The sequence below is a fragment of the Macrobrachium rosenbergii genome, chromosome 41, assembly GCF_040412425.1.
Source record: "Macrobrachium rosenbergii isolate ZJJX-2024 chromosome 41, ASM4041242v1, whole genome shotgun sequence".
Classification (NCBI taxonomy): domain Eukaryota; kingdom Metazoa; phylum Arthropoda; class Malacostraca; order Decapoda; family Palaemonidae; genus Macrobrachium; species Macrobrachium rosenbergii.
Genome location: NC_089781.1, coordinates 10,150,381 through 10,177,880, shown reverse-complemented (window position 1 = coordinate 10,177,880; position 27,500 = coordinate 10,150,381). Strand labels below are relative to the sequence as shown.

Genomic DNA, 27,500 nt, shown 5'->3' with positions numbered 1-27,500 from the left:
TATATATATATATATATATATATATATATATATATATATACACACATACATACATAATCTCCACCCTCTATTTCTAATGCTTTTATTCGACAAGATCTCGGGTTTCTACCCTGTTGCGTATTTGTGCCCAAAGAGATGCAATTATTGGTGATATTTTTAGGCATCTGATTCCCCTCTTTCTATTTGCTTTCCTGCTTCTTTCCTTTGTTTATTTATCCCTCCTTGGGGAGCGTAGTCATGCCCGGCAAGGAGGCATTGGTCGAATCAGGTGTCACACCCGGTCGTTATTTATTGGAGATGGCTTGGAAGTATCAAGGTTAATCTTTCCGATCAGGATGTCTCGGGTGGCAGGGAGATTTTGCCACTGGGCTGTGAAGCCTGAGAGACTTGAATAGTAAGCCCCAATGACTGCAATACAATTCCGAGTGATTCGCGTAAAAGGTCAAGTGACTTGGATAAAGTGATTTGCGTAAAAGCGCGAATGACTGGAATAAAAACTCGAGTGATTCGAGTAAAAGTTCGAATGATCTGAGTAAAAATTCGAGTGATTCAAGTAAAAGTTCGAATGATCTGAGTAAAAATTCGAGTGATTCGAGTAAACGCCCGAATGACTTGAGTAGAGTAATTCGAGTAAAAGCCCGAATGATTGGAATAAATATCTCTGATTCGAATGAAGGCACGAATGTCTTGAATAATATCTTTGTGATTCGAGTGAAAGCACGAATGACTGGAATAAATATCTAAGGGATACGAGAGAAAGCACGAATGACTGGAATAAAAATCCGAATGACTTGAATAAAATTCCGAGTGATTCGAGTAAAAGCCTGAATGACTTGAATAGAAATCTTAGTGGTTTTAGTAAACCCGAATGTCCTCAACGAAATTCCGGGTAATTCGAGTAAAAGCTCGAATGACCTGAATAAGAATCCGAGTGATTCGAGTGAAAACCCGAGTCACCTTACTGCTGTAGAATCCCACTTGACTTGGAAGCCTTGGTAACACCTGTGATGAAGCTAAATAACATGAAATGCCGGAGTCACTCGTTGCTTGGGCCCCTATGACTGGGAAGAGGGGGGGGAGGAGGAGGAGGGGGAGGAAAACAACAGCCATTTTGGCCGCCGCAAAACGACCAGAAGTGGAGTGGTTAGTGCCAAGGTTATCTTTCATTCCCTCTTTCTTTTTTCTTTCCAGCATTGGAAAGAAGTCTCTCCTCACCCTGTCAGGGGAAGATTTTATGTACAAGTTGTGCAAATTGTAATCTTTATGAAGCGTATTAGAGGCTGAGGTTGAAAAACAAATGAGTATTTCCGTCTGTGCTCATGAATTAACTTTGATTTTGAATGGCATTTACATCTGAAATAACGTCAATCAAAAGGCTTAATAAATGCTAGCGTAGCTCAGTTATAACATCCTTTTATTTATCTCGCAAATTGTTATGCTGACCAGTAACGAAGTTAACTAGCCAGATCCATGTTCTGGGTGTAATCCTTCTTACGTCTTTCCATTAACATCAAACCAGAGTCGCATTGGCAAGTTTATTTTCTCGCCTTAGAAGTGATCTCGCGATAAATACGGCGGAACCTTGCTCGAAGGCTAAGGAAGCATATCGCTCGGCAACAAATGCCCCGAGGTGCTGGAAGGACTTGTAATGTCCCGAGTGCATTTCATATTTCACTGGTTATAACTGGGACATTACCAGGAAAAATAAAACAATGGGGTCTACCCCGAGGGCTGAATGCTGAGGGGCTAAATACCTCCGGTATTTGCTACAGATAATACTGCATGGTGCCTACCCTGGGGCTGCGAATCGAGGCGTGGTTAGCTGTAGCCTGCTGCTATGCTGTTAAACTTCCTGCACCTTATCGTGCGAAGTGAGACGATCTTATTCTTGTGCCGTTTTGAAGCAGGATATGGTGGAAGTGTGAAGAGGGGAAAAAAGTAAGATGAATGAAAAGGTTGAAGCGCTGCAGTCTCTCTCTCTCTCTCTCTCTCTCTCTCTCTCTCTCTCTCTCTCTCTCTCTCTCTCTTTCTCGCTGAAGTGGCTCGAGGAACAAACTCGGAACAACCACATATACAGATATACTTTAAGTGGAAAAGGGTTTCGGTTGTATTCTCGCTGTATCGCCGTGAATCTTTTGGGGGGAAGTGTTGAGCACCCAAAGGTTGCGTACCACAAAGTGGGAACATTTTTTTATTTTTTTATCTCAGTGCTGCAAGGTTGTCGTTATGTACATATACGTTCTGACCTTTTTGGCATTGTTATTTTTGTGGCCGTTGTTCCCTTGCGCAAGAAAAACACTGACCTCCTGAAGAATGAGGTATAGGGAAGATGGAAGACAAGACAGCTCTTGAGGACACTTCGAGGAATAGGGAAATTAGGAAAGGTTGTGCCATCTCGCTGCGGCGAAAGTGAAAAGATAAATAAACTTTAGTGTTAAAATGAAGAGAGGTGTTGTCTGTGTGTCTGTCTGTCTGTCTGTGTGCAGTAATAAACTGTTTCTGCTATCGTGGGATAGCTCTTAAGGAAATGAAAACAATTTCACTGCTGCTGTCATACATATATATTATATTAGTAAAATATTTTCAGTATTCCTTCACATATTTCCAACACGTATTTATTAGCATTGTATGTAAATTGCCGTGAAAGGATTCAGATGTAGGCTAAAATGAATTATTGCTCGAATGTTTAAGCGCTGTTTCTCACGTTCTTTTAGCAAGGCTTCTGCCGACTGTACTCTCTCTCTCTCTCTCTCTCTCTCTCTCTCTCTCTCTCTCTCTCTGCCTTTGACATGGGCCAAACATGGCCTTGCGTCCGTTTGTGAATAGAAAGATAGCGCTGTCGATAGCGCACCTGACCGTCGTGTCGCTAATGTATTTAGATGTAGGCAGGGAATATATTCCATCCCCTTAAAAGAACAATACAGTGACATGCAACATGTTGTCGAAGGAAACCAACACTGCTTTACGTTTGACTTTTCGTTTACTAATTATTTATTGTCGCAAATACAATTTTTATAGTTGTCGGCAGTCGGGTCGTTTTTCTTCCTCGGTGTTGTTTTTGTCGCTCGGTTTTTAAATGCCACTTTCATTACTGAAGCGAAAACCCTTGGAAGGTATGGTTGAGGTGGGGAAGGTTGTGGGGGGTGGGGGGATGTGGCTACAAAACCGGAGGTAGCCTACAACACTGTAGTCATGTGGTCATTCTGGAATAATTCGGATCCAACTGGCGAGTGTTCTTGACTCCTTTTTTTCTCCCTGCTAATGAAATTTGCGGTCAGACGACCCGAAGAGTAAACGCTGTCTGTTGAATTATTATGTTTTGTTGCTCTGTTCTAAACTGGGGTTGCATTAACTTGTGAGTCGTCTTCAAGGGGAACGATTCAAATTCGTGCATTTCCGTAGTTTTGTTTTTTGATTTCCAGTTTTTTTTTTTAATTCATTTGATAAGAATTTTAGTGTAAGTAGCTTATCAGTTATTTTCATTTATATATGTATATATATGTATATATATATATATTTTGTATATAATATATATATCATTATATATATTTTATATATATATACATATATATATCGGACTTCCTAGAGGTCTGTGGCGCGGGTTCAAATCCGCAGCCGACTGATCAGAGAGGCAGACACTTTGCTATCCGTGTAGACATTCCGGGATTATATATGTAATCAGCGGATAGGTTTGCTTAAAAAGCAAATGGATGTTACAGACTAAATACACACACAAAACAAAGCCACTACAACACCTTCTAAAAACATAACAACCATAACAAATATCTCACACGTCTCGAACTCTCGCCATACCCGCACAATAACTTCTCGCTACTGGGAAGAAAGGGCGTTGGGTCGGGTATGATACATGAAACATACGCTACCGGGGTCTAAGCGATGTCAGGCAGGGCAGCCGATCGAGACCACAGGTCTACCCCAAAGCCAAATCAAAAAGTCCTTCAAAAGAAGGCATCGTGCTTACCCCATACAAAAATGGGAAAAAAGCACGTTAAAAGAAGAAGAAGAAGAAGAAATATGATATACATATATATATATATATATATATATATATATATATATATATATATATATATATATATATATATATATATATATATATATATATATATATATATATATATATATATATATATATATATATATACATATATATATATATATATATATATATATATATATATATATATATATATATATATATATATATATAAATATATATGTATATACATACATATTTATATAAAAATAAATGATAAGCTACTTACACTACAATTTGTATCAAATGAATAAAACAAAGACAGGAAATAAAAAAAAACTACGGAAATGCACAAATTTTAATCGTTACACTTAAGATATTTTTTATGTTTTATAGATTGAATTGCTTATCTTTTTATCATGGAAATTACAGTATTACTGAAACTTATATTCGTCAGTCACGTTTCTGTAAGTTAAAACTTTAACTTCAAATTGTGAGTTTATCTGTCAACGTCAGCAAGTTTTTTTTGGAATAATTGCAAGATGTTTTGCTGTAATTAATATTTTACATTTGATTTACAATTTGTAAAAGAAAAGCAAATCAACGCAGTTTGGAAGGTTGCACCATATACAATTGGTCACACATTATCTTAGGTCAGGCTACGGAAGGATGCGTTTTCCGCGGATTACTAAGAGTTCTTGGTTTGTAATGTTAGTTCTTTTGGCATTCATTTTGTTTTTTATTTTGTACTTTCCGGGAAATATGATTCTTTCGGGAAATATCATTGTTTCGACAAGCTTTGCCTTTCTTGGTATGTGGATGATTTTAGAGGGTTGGGGTGGTTGTTTCGTTATATATTTACATATATATATATATATATATATATATATATATATATATATATATATATATATATATATATATATATATATATATATATATATATATATATATATATATATATATATATACATACATACATACATATATATACACACTTTATATGCCTGTATATAAAGTGTGTGAATGTATATATATGTATATATATATGTATTATAAGGGTTTCTTATCTATATTTACACATTACTCCATTTTTTATACCTTCCCTCGCTCATTATCCGTCATTATTGATGTTTCCACATTTGCATTTTAGCCATCCGACATTTTAATGCCTAGATTTCATCAGAATGATTAAGTGTTGTTAAATTAAAAAAAAAAATTACTGCTATCAGTAATTTATTTTGATTATTAGCATTGATGTAAAATAATATCAAACATAGACCTTAGAATTACATGAAATGTAAAACCTAGAACGTGAAAAATACAACAGTGAGTGGTAGCCTGTAAAATTTCTTCTCTTTTTAAAACAAATATTTACTTGACAGGAACCAAATATAATAGTTAAACAGAACTTGAAATTATTATATTTGACCCTGTCACAGTTTAGTGGGACTGCTGGCAAAATATCTAGGTTGACTTAGCAGATAAGTTCTCAGGGCCAAAGCTTGTCATGATTGGTGTGACTTTGTTTAGATTACAAGCAAGGTAATTTATCCCAGGCGCTGGGCACTCATGCGCTCACCACACACACACACACACACACACACACACACACAAAACACACACACAAATATGTAACCTTTCTCTCTCTCTCTCTCTCTCTCTCTCTCTCTCTCTCTCTCTCTCTCTCTCTCTCTATATATATATATATATATATATATATATATATATATATATATATATACAGTATATATGTATATGTATACATATATATATATATATATATTTATCAATATATATATATATATATGTATATATATATATATATATATATATATATATATATATATATATATATATATATATATATATATATATATACATACATACATACATACATACATACATACATACATACATACATACATACATACATACATACATATACATGGGTAGTAAACTCTGAACGGGACAGCGTAAATTATCTCTTATTTCATTGGATCAACCTTCTGTTAAGGAAACAGGGAAAATGGTTGGTTTTATAAAATATATAAAATATATATACCATGTAAATATATATATATATATATATATATTATATAATATATATATATATATATATATATATATATATATATATATATATATATATATATATATATATATATATATATATATATATATATATATATATAGCCTATATACAGTATATACAGTATATATACATGCATGTATATATAATAAAAAACAAAAATGAAAAAACTTTGAGCAGTTCTCGGGAAATGAGGCAGAAACGTCACGTCTCAAGAAAGCACACGATCTGAAAATTGATCCCGAAAATCGTTAACGCACTCAGGGCGTCAGTGCGGTGTCTGGTCCGTGATCTGGTCAGTGTAAACGGGCACCATGAAAGCTGAAGACGGCGTTGCCCGTCGCCATCGCTAGGTTACATACCTTTCATGAATTACGGGTTACCTGGGTAAGGTGGGAGGGAAACGAGAGGCAGGGAGGGGGATTTTGGGATGGAGGGGAAAGGGGAAGGGCGAAGAAGAGAGAGTGGAAGGGGTGATTGTGGGAAATCTTGTGGGTATTGGAAGTGGGGACATTTAGCTGTGTGCCATGTGAAATGCGTGCCCTGGTTTTACTAATAATGATGACAACAAGAGCGACTTATGGATGATGTTATAGCGACTGTAGTTAGATCTGATATATGGTTTTGTTTTTATGATACAATGGAAGAGTTGTTGGTGAAGAAGCTCCAAAAGTGAATCGTGCATATATTAGCACTGATGCTTGCTTTGTTTTAGCATGTATTTTAGAGGGATTGCCTTGTTATGTAGTTTGGTCTAGCTTTTGAACTTGTGTTGTCATTGTTCTTTAGCGTTTTTAGTTGATTCGGTAAGTTCTCTGGTGTTGTTCTCTAGCGATTGCTCTTGTCTCGGTAATATTTGCTTGTTTTTGCAGTTGTCTTAGTAATGTTCTCTAGCGTTTGTATTTGTCTTGGTAATGTTCTGTAGCGTTTGGAATTTTCCTGATAGTGTTGTCTAGTGACTGTACTTTTCTTTGCAGTAATGTTCGCTTGCGTTTGCATTTGCCCTGATAATGTTCTCTAGTGATTGTACTTTGCAGTAATGTTATGTAGCGTTTGCAGTTGCCCTGGCCCTGATAATGTTCTCTAGTGACTGTAATTGTCTTTGTAATAATATTAGCTTGCGTTTGTAGTTGTCTTGGTATTTTATTGTACTTGTCTTTGTAGTAATATTAGCTTGCGTTTGTAGTTGTCTTGGTATTTTCTTGTACTTGTCTTTGTAGTAATATTAGCTTGCGTTTGTAGTTGTCTTGGTATTTTCTTGTACTTGTCTTTGTAGTAATATTAGCTTGCGTTTGTAGTTGTCTCGGTATTTTCTCAAGCGTTTATACTTGTCTTGGTAATATTCCCCCGCATTGTAATTGGCTTGGCAATGTTCTTTCGGTTTTGCAGTGGTTTTGTTAATGTTTTCGCTGGTGTTTTAAATTGTCTGGAGCTATCGTTGGATAGAGGACCCTAATTATAATTCCCGTGAGCAGTAAGACATCATTATGAAAGTCATTGCTGGTATCATAGTTAGTATTTCGTGCAGAAACCACCGCTATAAAGGTTAGGTGTGCCGCATGTAATGAGCGAGCTGTTTATCGTGTCAAGTGCATTTAGAGTTTCTGGTCGTGTTCTGCCTCGATAATGAAGAGGGCTGTGATAATAAGATGTTAAATACTTTACTATTTTTATTACATTTAAAACCAGGAACTAAATCCTTTGGGATACCGTTAAGTACATTTCACCAGGAAACTACGTATCGTATAAAACATAGCTTACAAAGGAATCTTACTGGAAATGGAAAAGACCAAAGAAAAAGACAAAATCTAATAGCGATAAGTGTTAGGAATACAAAATCTAATAGCGATAAGTGTTAACAATTCAAAATATAATAATGATAAGTGTTAAGTATTCAAAATCTAAATGTTAAGAATACAAAATCTAATAGCGATAAGCGTTAAGAATACAAAATCTAATAGCAACAAGTGTTAAGAATTCAAAATCTAATAATGATAAGTGTTAGGAATTCAAAATCTAATAGCGATAAATGTTAAGAATACAAAATCTAATAGCGATAAGTGTTAAGAATACAAAATCTAATAGCGATAAGTGTTAAGAATTCAAAATCTAGTAGCGATAAGTGTTAAGAATACAAAATCTAATAGCGTTAAGTGTTAAGAATTCAAAATCTAATATCGATAAATGTCAAGAATACAAAATCTAATATCGATAAGTGTTAAGAATACAAAATCTAATAGCGATAGTTGTTAACAATACAAAATCTAGTAGCAGTAAGTGTTAAGAATTAAAAATCTAATAGCGGTAAGTGTTAAGAATTGAAAATCTAGTAGCGACAAGTGTTAAGAATTCAAAATCTAATAGCGATAAGTGTTAAGAATTGAAAAAGTAATATCGATAAGTGTTAAGAATGCAAAATCTAATAGCGAAGAGTGTTAAGAATTTTACTTTGTGGAAACAGTTCTGATAGCGAGACTATCAGAAAATTATGATTATGAATAAAGTAATGTTTGGAGACCTAGTAATAATTTTTTATACTTGTATGAGGATTTCTGCTTCAGCAGGAGGGTGGAATTGTAGCAAGGTAAAGTTGGAGAAGTTGGACAGTTAAGTAAGGAAGCCCAAAGAGCAACGGATAAGTAACAGGCCATAGGCAGCAAGAAATCAGCTGTGCTGTAAGGAACAATCCTACACGTTCCTTACAACATGTAGGATTGTCTGCCATGCTGAGCTCATGACACTTTTCAGGCGGTCTCCCTCCGACGGGATTGATTGATTGATTGATTGTAGGCTAACTGAACGATTATGGAAGTGTCTGATGATAGCGTAATATGTATTTTATATTCAAATGAAGAAGTAATCAGTTATTTAATTATTTTATTGATAAACTCTATTCACTTGCATTTCTGTGCTAGTGAACCACTTTTATCAGTGGTTAACGAGGGTGTTTACACCGGCTACTTCGTTAGAATAAGCCAACATTCATAAATAAACCAACTTTCATCATGTTGTATATCACTGTACCACGAATGATTTATAAAAATTTCAAAATGGCATGAATGATGAAACCGGTATTTATTAGGTATCAAAAATTGTCAGTCTTAAGTTTTTGGCAGCCTGCTTAAACTTGATAGCCTTCCTATCGGTGAAATTATATTAGAATGCAATGTTATTTGTTTCACCATCGCTTTCTGTAACTTTTGTGTTAATTAATTTGTCTCGTCTCAGTTTTGATAAAAATGGGTGTTTTATAAACCGGACACCAAGAGCTTTCAGGAATTTTAAGAACATATTACAATGCCGAGTGACATGCGGAGGATATACGTAGGAAACTTCATATGACACACACACACAACACTCGACATTTCCAGATGTACTTGGCACTCCTGAAAGCTCTTGTTACCTGACCTTTAAATTCACAAGTTGTGGTTTTCTGCATTCTGGTCTGTCATGGATTACTTGCATTCTTGTAGCGTAAGAGTTTCATATGTAAGTGAATGTACAATACAGTACATGCTTGCAATAGTGACGCAGTTCCATATTGAAGTGATTTTCCTTTAAATGTGCATTGTCACCGCTTATCGTCAGTGAATACCAACCAGAGCACCTTCCTGAAAATAATGTAAAGGAATTGAAACGGCTTTTTACATTTAAAATATTTGGCTTTCATCCTTCAGTTTGTGCTGTTATATTGGAGTTACTTATGCCGATACAGTCTATACCTCACTCTGATATTTTACATTGGCCCGGGCCCCATGCTGTGCTTTGTGTTAGTGGATAAAAACCAGAGCCCCGTCCTGAAAATTTTGTTAAGGAATTGAAATAATTTTTTTACATGCATAATATTTAATTTTCACTCTCTAGTTTATTTTTTATATTGGAGATATTTATTCCGATGCAATCTCCGCCTCCCGCTGATATTTTACATTGGCCCGGGACCTTGGTGGTATTCGACATGAGGCACCGGGACTGCAGACGCATTTTAAAATCGAAGAAGAAGCGGAAGAGCTTAATTTTGAATGGGTTCCGAAGGGTCAAGGCTCGCTTAGGTGCTTTAGAGAATGGAAAGTGGGTTGGCGTCACACATCCCCTTCCATGGTACGTTTTTTTTCCTTTTCATTAAATGGAAACATTTAGATTTTTATATGCATCTAACGTATAGTAGGAGCTCGCATCTGAATTGAAATTATAACTAATGGTTCTGTTAAATGTTTTTTTTTTTGATAAGTGTTGTCATTATTGTCATTAAGGTTCCTGCTGGCGTCGTAGTTTTTTCGTGCGGCCGGTTTTGTTTGTTGGTAGTTGGCGATTTCACAGTCGGGTAAAAGATTTTCACTTTGCATGTAGGTGGTTTGAGTAAGTTCTGAATTACTCGGCATCTTTACGAATTTTCGATTTATAAGATATTTTTTTATGAGCGAGGTATATTGCGATGGGATTAGACCATTAACACCATTATATTACGCCAGTATGTTTTTCTGGCTCAGATTATTGCTTCTTTTCTAAAAACATGGGCGTGGACGCGCTCACACACACATACATACATACATACATACATACATACATACATACATACATACATACATACATACATACAAATGCAGAATGTATATAATCAAACTCATACAAAGTTAACAGAGTATACTCGCTGCAAGAACAAATTCCTTGATATACAGAGTCACTCCGGTCTTTTCGTCATTAGAGAACTTAGGTAATTCCATCAAGGAAGAAAAACCGTCTGTAATAAATGGTCATTTCGAACGCCCGGAAAACTCGCGTCCTTCGTCAGCAAGTGGTCATATCAACACTGCAAAGGGCAGCAATAGAAATAACAATGGCAGAAGAAGAAGGAGAGAGAGAGAGAGAGAGAGAGAGAGAGAGAGAGAGAGAGAGAGAGAGAGAGAGAGAGAGAGTGTCCTCACGGTCAGTGGTTTTATGCGGTTGAGCATAAATCATAATTTTCTTGCCCCCTAGACACGTTTCTGTAACGAGCCGCAGTGCTAAGTTCGCCTTGGGAAGAACGTAAATAGAAATTAACGCGAATATTGAGCGAACTGGTCACTAAGGATCCTTATTACACTTACCACCGTTTCTAAACAAGCTCCGCTTTTGACAAAAACCAGACCTGCAATTTACTTCTGAGTGGTAACGCTGGGAGCGAATACACTCTGGTTGAACTAACCGGATGAATAAGTGCATTGATGATGGCCGCGATGATATAGAAGAAGACGATGATGGTGATGATGTTTTGTAACACAATTCGGGTGCTGAAGACGCCGAGTTGACTCTTCTTGGTAACAGGAATTCGATTCTCGCCGGGTCACACAAAGCTGTTTGTTCCGTATTTAAAGAGAAGAGCTTTTGCATTTTCGCCTTGTATTTCTTTAGTTTCGACTTAGTGCCACACACCATCCTTTTGAAGATCTGCCTCATCAGAAAAACTTCTTAGGGGACTCCAGAGGAACCCCAATTAATGGCAGCTGTTGCGTCGTCATCCGAACACTGTGTTGCCGGCGCTTCAAGAAACCTTTTCTTGTCGGTCTTATGACAGTATTTTGTTTTTGGGCATGACAGCTTTGTGGCTTCCCGAAAGATTGTTCTTGCTTAATATAATTATCGTCTACCCTGGTTAGAAAGTCCTCATTTTTTCTGATGTTCTTTGCACTAATGAATTAACATAACTTAGGGTTCATTTTTTTACTTTCAAGGAGCACCTTTCCCAATTCACACTGGTGTTAATACTTTTCGCTCTGTTAAATTCCCCTTTGTGCGAGGTCGTCCTGTAGCAGTGCCTCGAGTGTTGACTGAGGCACTAGAACTAAGGCGGCCATTCCGTGAGGCCACCTTCAGATGGGGCGAGGGGGCTTAGGTTGCGTGACAGGTTAGTCTGTCACCACCTTCTTTTATATCCTTCAGTTGGGGTCATCCTCCGGAACAGGTTCGACACCCGCTAGCTTTTTCGTAGATTTGAAAAGCCACTTTTTAGAACATTTTAACGGTTTTAACCGTTGTTATTTTTTAAAAAGTTTTTATGGTACCTTTTTTCATTGCCGGCCTGAGGATAATCCCCCTCTCGAGAGTCTTGTAGAAGACGAGAACTTTTGAAAATCAAAAGGGCTGAAAGTGAGTTCTCTGCGACGGCCGTACCTGGCATCACAGCCCGGTGGTAACGAGGGGTTTCCAACCGAAAACTGGTTACGACAAGGAACGCTGCACCTCTACTCGGGAGGTGGCGCTGTCACGTGGTTCAGCCCGATAAGTATCGAAATACGTCAGGTTTTTATCGGATCTCCTTTTGAAGAGGTTTAGAGGAGAGCCCTCACGCGCGTGTAAGCAAGCCTGTGTACTTGCAAACTATACCTTGTCTCTGAACGCTTCCATCTTCAGCCCTCTCCCATCCTGGTTGCTACGAGAAACGAGCGTCACAGAAGTCGGGGCTGGATAAAACTGGGCCGTGAAGCGAGGGGTACGTGGGTAAGAGGATTGGGTCCAGTTGTTATTTATTCTGAATCCATTTTGAAATCCGGTACCACTTAAGCCTTACGGTACTGGTTTTTGTATTGTTATTAAAATTAAATATATGCATGTTACTTTCGTGAACTAAGTGGTTGTTAATCTTGAAATCCTACACGCATATGGACGCACACGTGAAGGCGCGCTCGCACTCATACACACACACACACACACACACATATATATATATATATATATATATATATATATATATATATATATATATATATATATATATATATATATATATATATATATATATATGTATATCAAACGGCGTTCCATCAAAGAAGGTGCATCCAAAAAGTGATATAGTCACTGCGGAATTCATCTTGTAAGGACTGACTCAACAATGAACTCATTATGTAAAAAGAATTTCGTATCCCCACACCAGCTGGTGTGTCGTTATACCTTTAATTGAGTTTTTTCAGTATTTTTTTTTTGCTATTAAAATCATTTAGACATTTTCACACTTACCATAGCCTTCGTTAATATAGCTTTATGGTTTTACATATTGCAATGTTAAAAAGGAATCATGAAAAATATTTAAGTACATCGTTACCCCTCTTGATTCATATTAAGTGTATCGTTACCCCTCTTGATTCATATCTAAGTATATCGTTACCTCTCTTGATTCATATTTAAGTATATTATCGTTACCCCTCTTGATTCATAGTAGATAGTGATAAAGTAACGCATGGTTATAGTTCTTGCTAAGAGTCGTTTTAATGTGACCCCTTTAAATATAAATGATTTTCTGGTCCATATTGTATCATATTGTATAACATAGCCATCTTAAATTAGTTTTTTTAAAGGAACATAATTTAAAAGTAAAAATACATAACAATTTTTGGGCTAATATGCTTCAGCGCACCCTCTTGGTTAAAACAAAGCATTGCCTTCTCCCGCGTTGTGTTGTTTCGTAAGAAAGACATTCTAATTTTTTATTGTCGAGCGTTTGAGCTGAAGGCGCTCGCATGTACATCCGAGGAGAGAGAGAGAGAGAGAGAGAGAGAGAGAGAGAGAGAGAGAGAGAGAGAGAGTGTGGTGTCAGCAGCAGGGGACAAATAGTGACAACATGTCACTCTGCGCTTTATGTAATGCAGTAGATTAAATGATTGCAAGCGTCTTTTTCTATTCTCAGTCGTTTCTGTTACTCACGCCTTCATTCGCTCGCTCGCCCGTAACGCCGCCGCGATGGCAGAAGTGCGGAAGAAGGAAATAAAAATAAATAAATAAATTGTAAATGTGTATGCATATATGAAGATAAATTGCATGTATGCATGAGATTGCATACAATTTGCATATATACATGCCGTTTATGGGGGATGTGCATGCACACCACTTGCATGATTTCATGTAGAGCTTTTATTGTCTCTTATTTTTTTGTTATTTTTAATTAATGAGACGGAAATTATTTTCTGTTTATCTTTAATGATTAATAATGCACTGTGCCTTCTCGAAAATGTTTTATTTTATAATTATCATGAACAAAACATCTTTTTTATTTTTTTGCTTTTGAAATTACGAATATGAGGTCCCCAAAGGGTAAGAATAAATAGTTTTAGTAGTGTGTTTTCGTTCAGGAAAATGATTTATGACTTACGCTTGCTTGTATGATAAGGATAAAGACTTGTAGCCGTGGTGCCTACTTTTTTTTTTTCGTGGGCGAAACTGGAAGTTTGCCAGAGCAACCTATTTATTATCTCGAGCATGAAACAAGAATAAGAGACTTGTTGATCACATACATACGCACACACCTACATACGTACATTATGTGGTCGGACAGGTACGGGTTGTGTTCAAGGCCGTACATTTATATTCATATTAAATTTCGACGACTCCCTTTATGGAAATGGATGAATGAACGTTCATGGAGAGAGAGAGAGAGAGAGAGAGAGAGAGAGAGAGAGAGAGAGAGAGAGAGGTCTGTAAAGATCGCATTTGCATTACTCCCATGTTATATACATTCGCTGTGGTGTCTTCAGTTGAATGTCTCGTGTATAGAAATTGCAGACCAACCTTGTGTACCCCAGTGACCTTTTAGAGGTGCTTCAGAATTTCACACAACGATGTAGAATTGAGAGAGAGAGAGAGAGAGAGAGAGAGAGAGAGAGAGAGAGAGAGAGAGAGAGAGAGCAGAGCAGAGCAGAGCTTCCAATCCAAAGATGATGAAGATTTTTCCTTGAAGACAAAACTGATTTAAGCGATTTGAATACCGTTATTCGGTGTGTGCAGATAACCGTAGGATTTGCCTCCTTTTTTCCTCCATCCCACATTTTTATCTATCTCCTCTCTCCCTCGTCCTCATTTTATCTTCACATTCCGCTTTTCCCTTTCCTCTCGTATCCTCTGAACTCGTGGCGTCGTCCGGGGCTTGTCATGCCGAGCAGTTCTTTTTTATGTCGCGTTCAATTACACTCATTCCGATTCACATTATCCAATTTCGCCCATAGCTCATTCTTCCTACTTCTTCTGCTTGTGTTTTCCACACTTTGCAACATTCTTCTTTTAATGATTTGTTTCCGAGAGAGAGAGAGAGAGAGAGAGAGAGAGAGAGAGAGAGAGAGAGCGAGAGAGAGAGAGAGAGAGAGAGAGAGAGAGAGAGAGTATATTTGGATTTCAGTTTCAAGCTTGTATCAAATTACAAGTTACATTATATATGTGTATATATATATACATGTAAAGTATATACATACACATTATATGTATATATATATATATATGTGTGTGTGTGTGTGTGTGTTTAAGTGTAAAGTGCATCCTGCCCTATGCCCTGCTAAATCTCGACCGCGACTCGGCAGTTGAGATACAAACTGTAACAGCATTCAGCAGAAGCTTAACAAATACCTTCCCTGTCACCTCCCGGCCGGGAATGGCTGTGTGCAAGCGCTTCTTGTTTCTGTGCGAGGCGGAAGTAGGTAGCGCAGTCTGCTCAGATAATTGAAATGGGTACCCAGAAGGAATTCCAGGTAATATGATAATGCTTCGTCTCTTCTTTTGTGGGATGCTGACACCGCCTTAATATTCTATGTGGAATATGCGATGATAAGCCATATCTGCCGAGCTCAATCCAACACAGTATAGTAATTTAGTTTAGTTTCAAGAGCCTTTCTCATAATTTCCTCACCAGTAATCATTAAGTAGGCGTGAACAGTTACCTCTGGAGTAATCGACCGATTGATTTTAATGCGGTGAGAAAGTTTCCGTTCGATAATTGGTTTTGCTCCTCCCGAGTGATCTAGTGGTTGGTTTCGCCTTCGCTAAGCGCAGGCCCTTTTAGTGAGTCATTATTGTGGAATGTTCCCCTTTTTAAATAATTAAGTCGGTTTTTCACTGTTCGTTTTGCGTTGTTAATTAGTGGGTTTTTTTGAATTCTAGATGTAGGTCCCGTTGCTAGGTAACCAGTAGGTTCTTAGCCACGTAAAAATAAGTCTAATCCTTCGGGCCAGCCCTAGGAGAGCTGTTAACCAGCTCAGTGGTCTGGTTAAACTAAGATATACTTACTTTCACTCAAACCCGGAACTTGAATTACACGATGTGAATTTCGTAGGATCATGTCTAACCCTCTTCCTTATCTTGATTTTGTTCACGGATAATCATTTGGAAAACAGTGCCTCAGCCGCTGTAATCCTTTGTAAGCCGACGTCCAAGTGTCAGCCGGGAAACGCCCTCGAGTGGCACCTGCCAACTCAGGTGTCACCTCCTTGAAAACTTCTTGTGAATCTGGCGCTCTCTCACTTTAGGCGCGGGATTCGGTGCCTTTGATGTGCCGGTGCATATCCCAAATTAAACGGGATTTTGACAAACCGATGTCGCTCTTTGATAGATAGTGTCAGAGGAATACGGGTGTATCTGAAGTTAACCTGAATTTTGGCTGTTTTATTGTTGATGGGATTTGCTGAAGTGTTTTTCGGGTATGTTATCAGTCGCTTATGAAAGATTGGGACTTGCGTGATGTTGGATACAGGGTGATAAGGAATAAGTCTGTAATGGCTTATTTTACTCGTTGATTATTGGTTTTGTTCACGAGCTTTCCCATAGAAGAAGGGAAGAGGAAGTTGAAGGGATTAGAATCAGAAACAAGTAAATAGTACATCGAAGTTTCTTCGGCGGAATCAAGTTTTCCGTACAGCCGCTACTGCGTATAATCAAGGCCACCAGAAATAGATCTATCTTTCGGTGGTCTCGGTATGATGCTGTATGAGCCACGGCCCATGAAACTATAACCACGGCCCGGTGGTGGCCTATCCAATATCGTTGCCAGAAGAACAATTATGGCTAACTTTGACCTTAAATAAAACAAAAACTACTGAGGCTAGAGGGCTGCAATTTGATATGTTTGATGATTGGAGGGTGGATGATCAACATATCAACTTGCAGCCCTCTAGCCTCAGTAGTTTTTAATTTCTGAGGCGGACAGTAAAAAGTGCGGACGGACAGACAAAGGCGGCACAATAGTTTTCTTTTACAGAAAACTAAAACGTGAATTTTATTATAAGCTCTGAATTTAGTCGTGGCATAACCGTAACGCAAAGATGTTTTTAGTTTGTTGTGCCTGTGTGGAATGTATGAATGGAATATTATAGCTAACTAAAATATGTTATGTTGCATTGATTGCAGTAACCATTGTCTCTGTCTGTCGTCTGTTTGTCTTATTGGGTCTGTATTTTTGCTACAGTTTATATATAATTATATATCTGTCTATCTATGTATCTATCTGTCTATCTATCTATATATATACATATATTATATATATATATATATATATATATACACACACATACACACATGTATATGTATACACATATATATATACATATGACTTTTATCAACTAAAAATTCCCCTTCGGTAACATATATATGAAAATATATTATTTCCGAGGTAGAGCGAATTGGATATTAAAGGACGTTTGTAGCTTACTGATTGATAATATATACATACATATATATATATATATATATATATATATATATATATATATATATATATATATATATATATATATATATATTTTTTTTTTGTATATTTGCATGTATTCACTATTCATTATTAATGTGTTTACGTACTTGTTTTGCCTTTTAGCCGAGGCTGACAAACAATTTCCGTGGAATGCGCCAAGGCCTTTCCACTCCTAAGCGGAACTCTGTAATGAGGTTTGTGAACTTGAACGCCTCGCCGAAGTCTGTTTAGTAATTTGACTTTTATTGGTCTTTAAATGCTCAGGCGTTATGTACGTTTCCGTGTGTATTGTTTTCTAGACTTTCCCATTTTTTTTTTCTTTTGGAGAAGTGGCCTTCCAGTTTGTCAATCGTTCTCGCCGTGTGCGTGATGGTTTTGAAAGCCTTGCGGTTGGACACTGTTATTGTTTTTAATAATGCGGTAATTTCGTGGCGTTCTTTGTTCTGTGTTCAAGCGGCTTCTATCAACATTTCTATAATCTGTTTTTAAACATCCAGGAGTAGTAAACGTTTTGCCTGAGTGAGTAATTGGTTGTTAGTAAACATTGTCGTGTCTGGGTTGCCGTAGTGTAGCTTACGGTAGGTCTAAATGATTCTCTCTCTCTCTCTCTCTCTCTCTCTCTCTTGTAACGTCCATGCACGCACCCCCATTTATGCTATAAGCAACCGTACACGTACAAAATATGTATGTATTTATATAAAAATTTACATAAGCCAGCTATGCATGAAGAATGAGTTAGTTCAGTGATAATGTTCTTATGGAGACATTACATTTTTTTTTATTTTGGCCGATAAGTCTGTGACAGAAGTTTTTTCTTGCCATCGTGAAAGGAACAGCAATGAATTTAACTGTGTCAGTTCCTCGTCACCACCGGAAAGTTTAACAAGCACAAGGAAGCCGTCGGCGTTGGTAGATTGAACCGGCGCCTTGCTTTCACAGGCTCTTGCTTTGGAAGGCATTCGCTCTCCCGGCTGCTGTCATTACACGGATGGTGTTGGGAAAGAGGTTGGAGTTGGTAGGGATCTATTGATGGGGTTTGGGGTTGGAAGGGGTCTGTAGAAGATTTCCAAAGAACCCCTTTATTTGTTGGGTTGGAAAAGGACATAGGAATCCCAAGAGGTAAACAAGTTATACGATTAGTTTTTCCTTAATGAATTTCGAGTAGAATATCATTATTAATAAATATAGCATAATATTTTATTCGAAACGCTTCAATAAAAAGTAGAGGCATATCGAACAGTCAGTTTTATGTCCTAATTAGTTCAGGACCGTTAGAATCAACGTTGGAAAGTCCGTGCCTCACCCCCGTGAGAGGTGATTGACAAACCTTTGTAAAGGGGAAGTTTCTTCATAAAGGTTATATAAAGTTTATTTACTAAAATGACAGCACGCTAATATTTTAAAGTCTATTTTTGGCTGATATGACCACAGGTCCTGTGACGCCAGCATATGTGAAAGTTGTTGCAGAAAGGAGTTAAATAGAAGAATAGCAGCATGAAAGAAATAAAATAGCAGCTCTGTATTTGCATCCGTAATCTTCGTTAATGGCAGGTACGTAGCGGAGGGGGAATGCGTTTACGCAAGTAAGGCATCAGCTGACGTCATCGGTTGTTACATCGCCTTACTGAAGTGTCAGCCCGATAAATCGTGCCACCTTTTTATTCTGTCCTTCTTTCTCTCTCTCTTTCTCTCTTTCTTGTGACGCAGTCGACTGAAAGAAATCACCTTACATAAAGGAACCGGTTGTCTCCGCGATGTGTCATCGATACAATTAACAGCCATCATGTAATTAACAATACATTAGTCATTTTAGATTGGAATATTTGGGCGATTTAGTAATAAAAAAAATGTGACAGGTGTTAGTTAATGCGTCTTGTCTTCCAGGAGTTTTGTCTAGATTATATGGAATGACGTTTTGCTTGTATTACCTATACCCATCTTTGGTCCGATTTTGCTGTCATAATTTGATTTCAATAGATCTCAGAGTTTTAATAATTCAGTTATATTTGATAATTGAAGATATATGCCTATTAATATATATATATATATATATATATATATATATATATATATATATATATATATATATATATATATATATATATATATATATATATATATATCACAAAAAAGAGGAAGAGGAGGGAGGGGTAGGGTGTGAAAGCACTTCCGTTTCTTGCATGGCAAGACGCTGCTGGGTCGGTCTGTCGGGCGCTGTAGTCATGAGGGAGTGGGATGCGTGGTAGGGTGGGGTGGGAGATAGAGACGAGAGGCAGGTGACAGCTGGCCTGCGCCAGGGAGGGAAAGAACCTGGGGTGGGGAGGGTGGTTGAGGGAGGACGGGATGGAGCCGCACTGATGGAGGAGGGAGTGTATGCATTAAACAACAAAAGATGTTGATTAAAAGCCACGCTAAATCGTTATTATTATTGTCAGAAGATTCTTTCTCCTCCTCCGTCACTCTCGTTGTTACATGATGTCACGCTCAAAGGATTATGATGCATTTGGGAGGTGCTCGCTGCTCGCAATTCTTGCAGCGCTTAAGTCATGCTTTCTGTGAATGGTCTGTCTTTTATTAGTGTCTAATCTGATTGCAGCCTGATTGAATTTGGTTCTCAGTTGATTCGTGAGCGAGTGTTCGTCACGGAGTCTGTTGGCCCAAGAAGGAATGGAGACAGACAGCAGATGTTCCTTCCTTGTCCGTTCGTGTAACACACGAGGTCACTGACCCAGGGCACACAGGCTACACGTGTTTTAGACCCACACGCGCTCTGGTACGAAGACAAAGACTCCATCCTAGCTCTTTATACATCGAAACGGACGGGTCGATATATTTATGCTGTGATGCTGCATATGACGGTGATTAAAGGATGAACATTTTTCGTGATTTGTTTTGAAACAGCAGTCATGAGGAAAGTTAATCCTTTCCTTTTTAGTCTCATGGTACTACAGCACTATGCGGTATGGATTATGTGTTGCTTTTGCCTCTGAAGATAATTGCCAATTTTCATTTGAATGTAATATAATTAGGCAGTAAAGACTCTCTCTCTCTCTCTCTCTCTCTCTCTCTCTCTCTCTCTCAGACACATACAAAGCGGCGAACGTTAAGGCAAGAGGAGTACAGGCAGCCGAGGGCGTTACCTTCGGTTACTCTCGTCTTTGTTATCGTTTTACCAACCGGCTGGGAAAGAGACGTCTGTCGGGAAAAGTTATAATAGGGAAAGAGAGAGAGAGAGAGAGAGAGAGAGAGAGAGAGAGAGAAACGAAGGAAGTAGAACTTGTTTGCAAGGAAGGAACCAAGCGCCGCTCCGCCACTCCCTTTAAAAAATGCTTTGCTGCCATGTGGGGGTTTACGTTCCGCGGTGCATTTCTGTTCCTTTAAATTTAAACGCCTTTGAGGTTTATACAAATGCTCGCTCATACACACACACACATATACTAACGTAAAGAGAGAGAGATTAATTGTACACATGTGTTAATTGCGCGTGACGGGGTACATCATACATGTGCACAGAATGGAAAAGAATATGTGTATTTCCACACAAACACACACACACACTCTCTCTCTCTCTTTCTCTCTCTCTCACACACAACACATTTATATATATGTGTGTGTGCGTTTTGTGTGGCTATTTTAAGTTACATATATGCAAAGAATGTAACATTCAAGTTGTTCTGGGTAATGCATGTCAGATGCCATTGTGATAGTTTTGCATACCTCATTTTTTATGCCCCTTTCAGCGGCCGGTTTTTAACGTTCTACATAACTTGCCGGGTACGTTAACACTTTGTTCCGTATCCTCGGTTAACGTACGTCATTTCAAAAAGTTATTTTTGAGTAACTTTTCTCAGGTTTCGCTGATTATCAATTAGTATATTTAGCTATGAAAATGGAGGGTGAAAATAACTTTTGTTATGTACTAATTCAACTTCAAATGTTCACAACCTTTCTTTCACAGCTTACGTAAACGGGTGCTGGTAGGCTGACCGTTATGCACACCTTTCTTTGTTCAGATGGCAGAGTACTTACAGCTCTGTCTTGATTAGAGATTAGAGGCTGCTCTGTGGCATCGAACGTGGTAGAGCCAGTGTCACACCTGCTGGATTATTCTTTCCCTTCCACCTGATATCGATTTGTATTTGTAGAGCGAGTTAGGAAAGATGCAGGCTGTGTTTTTCTTTTTTGTTTTCTTTTCTTCTTTTTTTATCCGTTTTCTTTCGAACTTTGATGGAGCTCTGATTCACGTTTCACGATAGTCAAGAAGCCGCGAATCAATCCTTTTATAGACTTTAAAGTTTGTGGATTCAGATGGGCAACCACGGTTGCATGGCTTGTTGCTTCGCTCTGTGAATCTCTTGACTGAAACCGCTTCAGGTTCCACGTCGGTCATGAGATTTCGTAAGCTAGGGTTGTAGGGTATTGCCTCGCATAGTCAGTATACATACATATATTATATATATATATATATATATATATATATATATATATATATATATATATATATATATATATGTATATAAAGCGAATATCAAGTAAATGTTTTTCGAACTGATTCGAACAGGTTGCCACTTTGTTTCATATGAATCTGAATTGATTCAGAAGAGCCAACGAATCAGTGAAGTGGTTCGAGCGGACTGTCAAGAAGATCAAAGTTTATTGTATTTCTTAAGTCATGGATAATTCACAGAGTGGATGGAGGCTTCAGTCTAGATCTCTTTCCTGCGCGGATACGGAATGGTTCGTATGCATCGTCGGACTGTTAGGAAAAGATATTTGATACAAATCGGTTGTGAAGTCGTTAATATTAAAATCTGACGGTTTACTAGACCATTTCACATGGAGCATTAAACTCATTCTTTTAGGTGGTTTAAAAAAAAAATACTGGTCTGTCCTACATGAATAATGGGATGATTTTCTTAAATCTCACTACCGGCATTGGCAGATTATGTAATGTTTTTGCGTACTATTTTGTGTGTGTGTGTATGTATATATATGTATATATATATATATATATATATATATATATATATATATATATATATATATATATATATATATATATATATATATATATATACATACACATAAAACTTATACATATAAATCTTTTGGTCTCAATTTTACGATATGAAGGCTATACGTGAGACGTTGAATATATAGTGTATCCATGGTTTCTATAAGACAGTTAGTATTTTCACTAAGCTGGAATAATCCAGATTCTTTGCTTAACCCAACAAATTCATCATAATTCTCCAAGATCAATTTCGATCCGCTGTCCTCATTGAGCATTCATGCCGCAAATATGTCGGAAATTATGGAAGTTAAGAGTTTTTTATCATCCTTAATTTTTTAAGGATTGTAACCTTACAGAGTTCTTGTGTTATTCTAACTGCTGCTTTTGGTTTGGTCTGATATTTTTTCAGTAATAATAATAATAATGGCAATAATAATAATAATAGGGGCAGTTTAGTCTTTGAACTAAAGTACCACCACAATCAATTGTCCTTTCTCTAAACATGTCTAGTAAGTTTAGTGAAAATCGATGACGTATTTTCCTAAACCATCTTCTAGTCACTCCATTGAAAAATCAGATCTTTGATAGAAAGTCTGCTATTAGAAACTGCAGTGGACAGTCATTTGCAGATAGAATCACCAGGGTCGTCTGGTGTAACGGGTATGCCAACCGTTGCTTGGAAGGGGAAAGGTAGTGGGCTCCTTCCTATTCTTTTGCCCATTTCAGCTGTGAGAGTGAGACGGTCGCCGTCTCCAGTTTTCGCATTGTCAACAGCTGGGCTGCGTACCTGTCTCGTTTTTGCCAGTCTTTTCGAATCCAGCTCCGGTTCTGTGACGCATAGTTATCCCTTCGTTCGTTAGTATGTGTGTGTGATTGGGTGCTAGTAATTTTCTTTTTGCTTATGTGCGCATTTATTTGTCGAGATATGAAGGGCAAGATGAACCGAGTTGATGTTTCTTGCAAAAGTCCAATTCAGATGTGGTCAGTTTAGTCCGGTTGCTACTGATAATGTTAATGGTCAAGCGTTCAATAATCATGAACACTTTAATCATGTAGTATCGGGGATGGACATCTAATTTGTCTTACATTTAGTATAGTACACGGACTTAATATTCAGCCAAGGTCCAGTAATGAAACTGCGTGATGAGTCAGTCATAAGCAGGTAAAGATGTGTCGCTTGGCATTCCCCCACCAACTTGAGAAAATAAATAAATAAAAAAAAAGTGTGATCACCTCTAACAATACTGAGGGATACCCTTGCCAACGCCCCTCCCCCTCCCAATTGCTTTAGAAGGTGTCCTCCGTTTTTGTTGCCTGCGATAAAGCAACTGAACTGCAAGAGTTATCCGCAAGACATGACCAGAATTATCAGTTCCGTCTTCAGTAAGTTAATGTGTGTGCTTTTAATGTGTATCATGTCACTTGGAAAATGTTATTTCGATGTTCAGCAGAATTTTATTATGGGGTAGATAGGGAGGTGAAGACCACTGCTGGGGAGTCTTCATTGTAGGTTTATGAAGGGGTTGGAGCCAAGCTGTGGAAGTATTTTGGGAGCTTTTATCCTTGAGCCAGGACTTAAAGCGTAATTGTTGCGTGATTTTTTTTCAGAATCCTTCATATTAGAGGTAATTAACTAACTAGCTATATATATATATATATATATATAGATATATATATATATGTATGATATATATATATAATATATGTATGTATATATATATATATATATATATATATAGCTAGTTAGTTAATTATCATCATTATGAAGGATTCTGAAAAATCATGATTATTGAACGCTTGATTTACATTATCAGTAGCAGCCGGACTGAACTGACCACATCTGAATTGGACATTATATATATATATATATATATATATATATATATATATATATATATATATATATATATATATATATATATATATTGTGTGTGTGTTATTGGCATGATGGCAGAGATTACCATGGCTGATTCCTCGCAAAAAGTTGTGTAATGAATAATATATTTAATAATGATATCGTGTAATTGGTGTATAGCTTAGTTATGTACAGTGAGTAAGAACACAGTATTAAAGGAAAATTTTTCAATATTGCATTATATCTTTTCATTTGTTTGATCTTCTAGAAAGAGTTGGCGGACGATGGTAATTATCAGTGTTTGTAACCGTCTCCTATTACAAATAGCTAATCCTCCCAAACTTTTAGGGGTTGTGTCTCCTAAAAATTGAAATATCTGCCACAATTATGATAAAACGTTCAGTTTGAACACTGCAAGAGAGTTGTACTTAAATCCAAGACAAAAAAAAAAAGTGTTTTTCGGGGATTCGTCTAGTCACAAGACCTTACTTTTGTCCAAAGTCATGTGAATCTGCGGCTACATGTCTCCGGATTTCACGGACTTACGTCCTTGCACTTTGAGGTCTAAAAATCGTTGATTTGAGATGTTGTAATGGAAAGTTGCGAACATGCAAATTATTATGCATTTCTCCAAATTCCTCGTACAACTTGCTTACTTGGAAAAGTCTGTAACTGGTGCACCATTATATATATATATATATATATATATATATATATATATATATATATATATATATATATAAAGCAAGGGCTTTCCACCTGATCCCGATATTTATTTCTGTTCCACATGATTGTGTGTTGATGATTTCTATATATATATATATATATATATATATATATTAAAAATCATATATATATATATATATATATAGATACACGTGACTTCAGTGTAGAAGCGAATCCCACAGGAAAATGATAGGCAGAAGTTCAGTACCAAGCGCTTTCACGTTTATTAAACGCATCGTCTGGGCACACACACACATATATTATATATATATATATATATTATACATATATATATATATATATATATATATATATATATATATATATATATATATATATATATATATATATATATATATATATATATATATATATATATATATATGCCCTCATTTGTGGTATTCCTTGACAACTTAAGGACTTGACTACCATGCTTTTTTTACGGGGTTTTAAATGATATGATACTCTGCGTAGCAGTCAGTCACCGGTCGGATTATATGATCCTTATTGTAGGTTGTCTGTCGTTGTGCTTAATTACCAATTGGTCCCGAAACGTGAGATAATATATTCATTAGACCATGTGACTGACCTCCCATGGTTTAATATGGGTGTCTTTTACACACATACTTATGAACATGTAATGTACGTTTATGTATCAAAGTGCTGTAGAACTGTTAACTTTTTTTAGGAAGGAGAGAGAGAGAGAGAGAGAGAGAGAGAGAGAGAGAGAGAGAGAGAGAGTCATTATCTTATCCCGAACGAAAGATAACATGTCTCTCATGGCTAAGTGGATGCTTTCATCCACTCACCAGGTAAATAAAGCTCACAAATTGATTTGCTTTCATCCACATACATTAGGAAAAAGCTTTTCTCTTGTACGTTAATTATAACTCCATTAAGCTGATAACAGACTGTGATTTATTTGTGAAAAATACGTAAGATATCCGATAAGACGTGTGGGATGGGGGGGGCGGGTGGCTGGGGCTTATCGAGAAAATTTGTGATAGCGGCTTTGCTCTCTTGATGATCTGTCGAGTTGAATGGATTGTTCATATTGAAACTAAAGATGCTCAAGTTTTGCGTATGCTCATAAAGATTTCTTTGAGCATGATAGTTTTGCATTCAAATGCTTTATTTGTGAATTATGCAACGATAAAGTTGTTTTGAAGATATAAATAGGAATTAAGTAAAATTGAAGTTTAGAAAACTATGATTATATGAACAATAATAAAACAATGAAGAGTTTGCTTCTTAATGCACTGAAAATATTAAAATACTATAATACAGTATCGAATAAGTAAGAATTTAACGTTCTGTTTTGTAAAAGTCATAAATATCTAGGTAAATATTTGTTAGGTACATATTCGACAAGTATCTTTATATTTTGCTAATTCATGAACGTCTTTGCAAATATTACATAACGTCAGCAGTTACCGATAATGTCATGACCATTTGAACACAAACACGTTCCAATTCTTGGAACCTCTGAGACAATAAATTTTCGGTACTTCCTCAATTTTGTGGTTCACCACGGGACTAGGTCCTGTTATGTTATGTGTTTCATCCTTGTACTAACACAAGAAAAAACAAGTAGGGGGTCTGGATATTTACTTAAAAAAAAAAATTAGGGGGGTCTGGATATTTACTTTAAAAAGGAAACAAACAATTAGGGGGTCTGGATATTTACTTTAAAAAGGAAAACACAAGTAGGGATCCTGGATATTCACTTTAAAAAGGAGAAAACAAGGGGGGCGGGTCTGGATATTTACTTTAAAAAGGAAAAAACAAGTAGGGGTGTGGATATTTACTTGAAAAAGAAACAAAAACAAGTAGTGGGTCTGGATATTTACTTTAAAAAGGAAAAAAACAATTAGGGGGTCTGGATATTTACTTTAAAAAGGAAAAAACAAGTAGGGGTCTGGATATTTACTTTAAAAAGGAAAAAAAAAAACAATTAGGGGGTCTGGATAATTACTTTAAAAAGGAAAACACAAGTAGGGGTCCTGGATATTTACTTTAAAAAGGAGAAAACAAGGGGGGGCGGGTCTGGATATTTACTTTAAAAAGGAAAAAACAAGTAGGGGTGTGGATATTTACTTGAAAAAGAAACAAAAACAATTAGTGGGTCTGGATATTTACTTTAAAAAGGAAAAAAACAAGTAGGGGGTCTGGATACGTACTTTAAAAAGGAAAGAAATATGCTGGAGGTTTGGATGATAAAAAAGATAGAGCGTTAACTCTAAAAATATATCAAATTGAGAGGGATAATCATTACAATAGGCTGAATGAATATTGAGATATTAAAAGAAATTTGGCAAATTTTGTTTAATCTTGAAGAAT

At 36.8% G+C, this 27,500-nt stretch overlaps 2 protein-coding genes across 4 annotated transcripts in view; one reads left to right on the top strand and one right to left on the bottom strand.

Moving 5' to 3' along the window:
• The window catches only part of LOC136826627 (uncharacterized), a 225,553-nt gene that overhangs the window by 54,559 nt on the left and 143,494 nt on the right, over positions 1-27,500 (top strand). The gene's annotated exons all lie outside the window — the stretch shown is intronic.
• The window catches only part of LOC136826626 (BTB/POZ domain-containing protein 6-like), a 53,289-nt gene that overhangs the window by 23,863 nt on the left and 1,926 nt on the right, over positions 1-27,500 (bottom strand). The window contains exon 1 of one of the 3 annotated variants that reach the window (XM_067083935.1): positions 11,272-11,657. The exons of the other annotated variants lie outside the window; for them this stretch is intronic. Within the exon in view, the coding sequence (XP_066940036.1) occupies positions 11,272-11,522 (251 nt within the window). The 5' untranslated portion in view covers positions 11,523-11,657. Of the gene's footprint in view, positions 1-11,271; positions 11,658-27,500 lie in introns of those variants that run through there. 3 annotated transcript variants of the gene reach the window in all.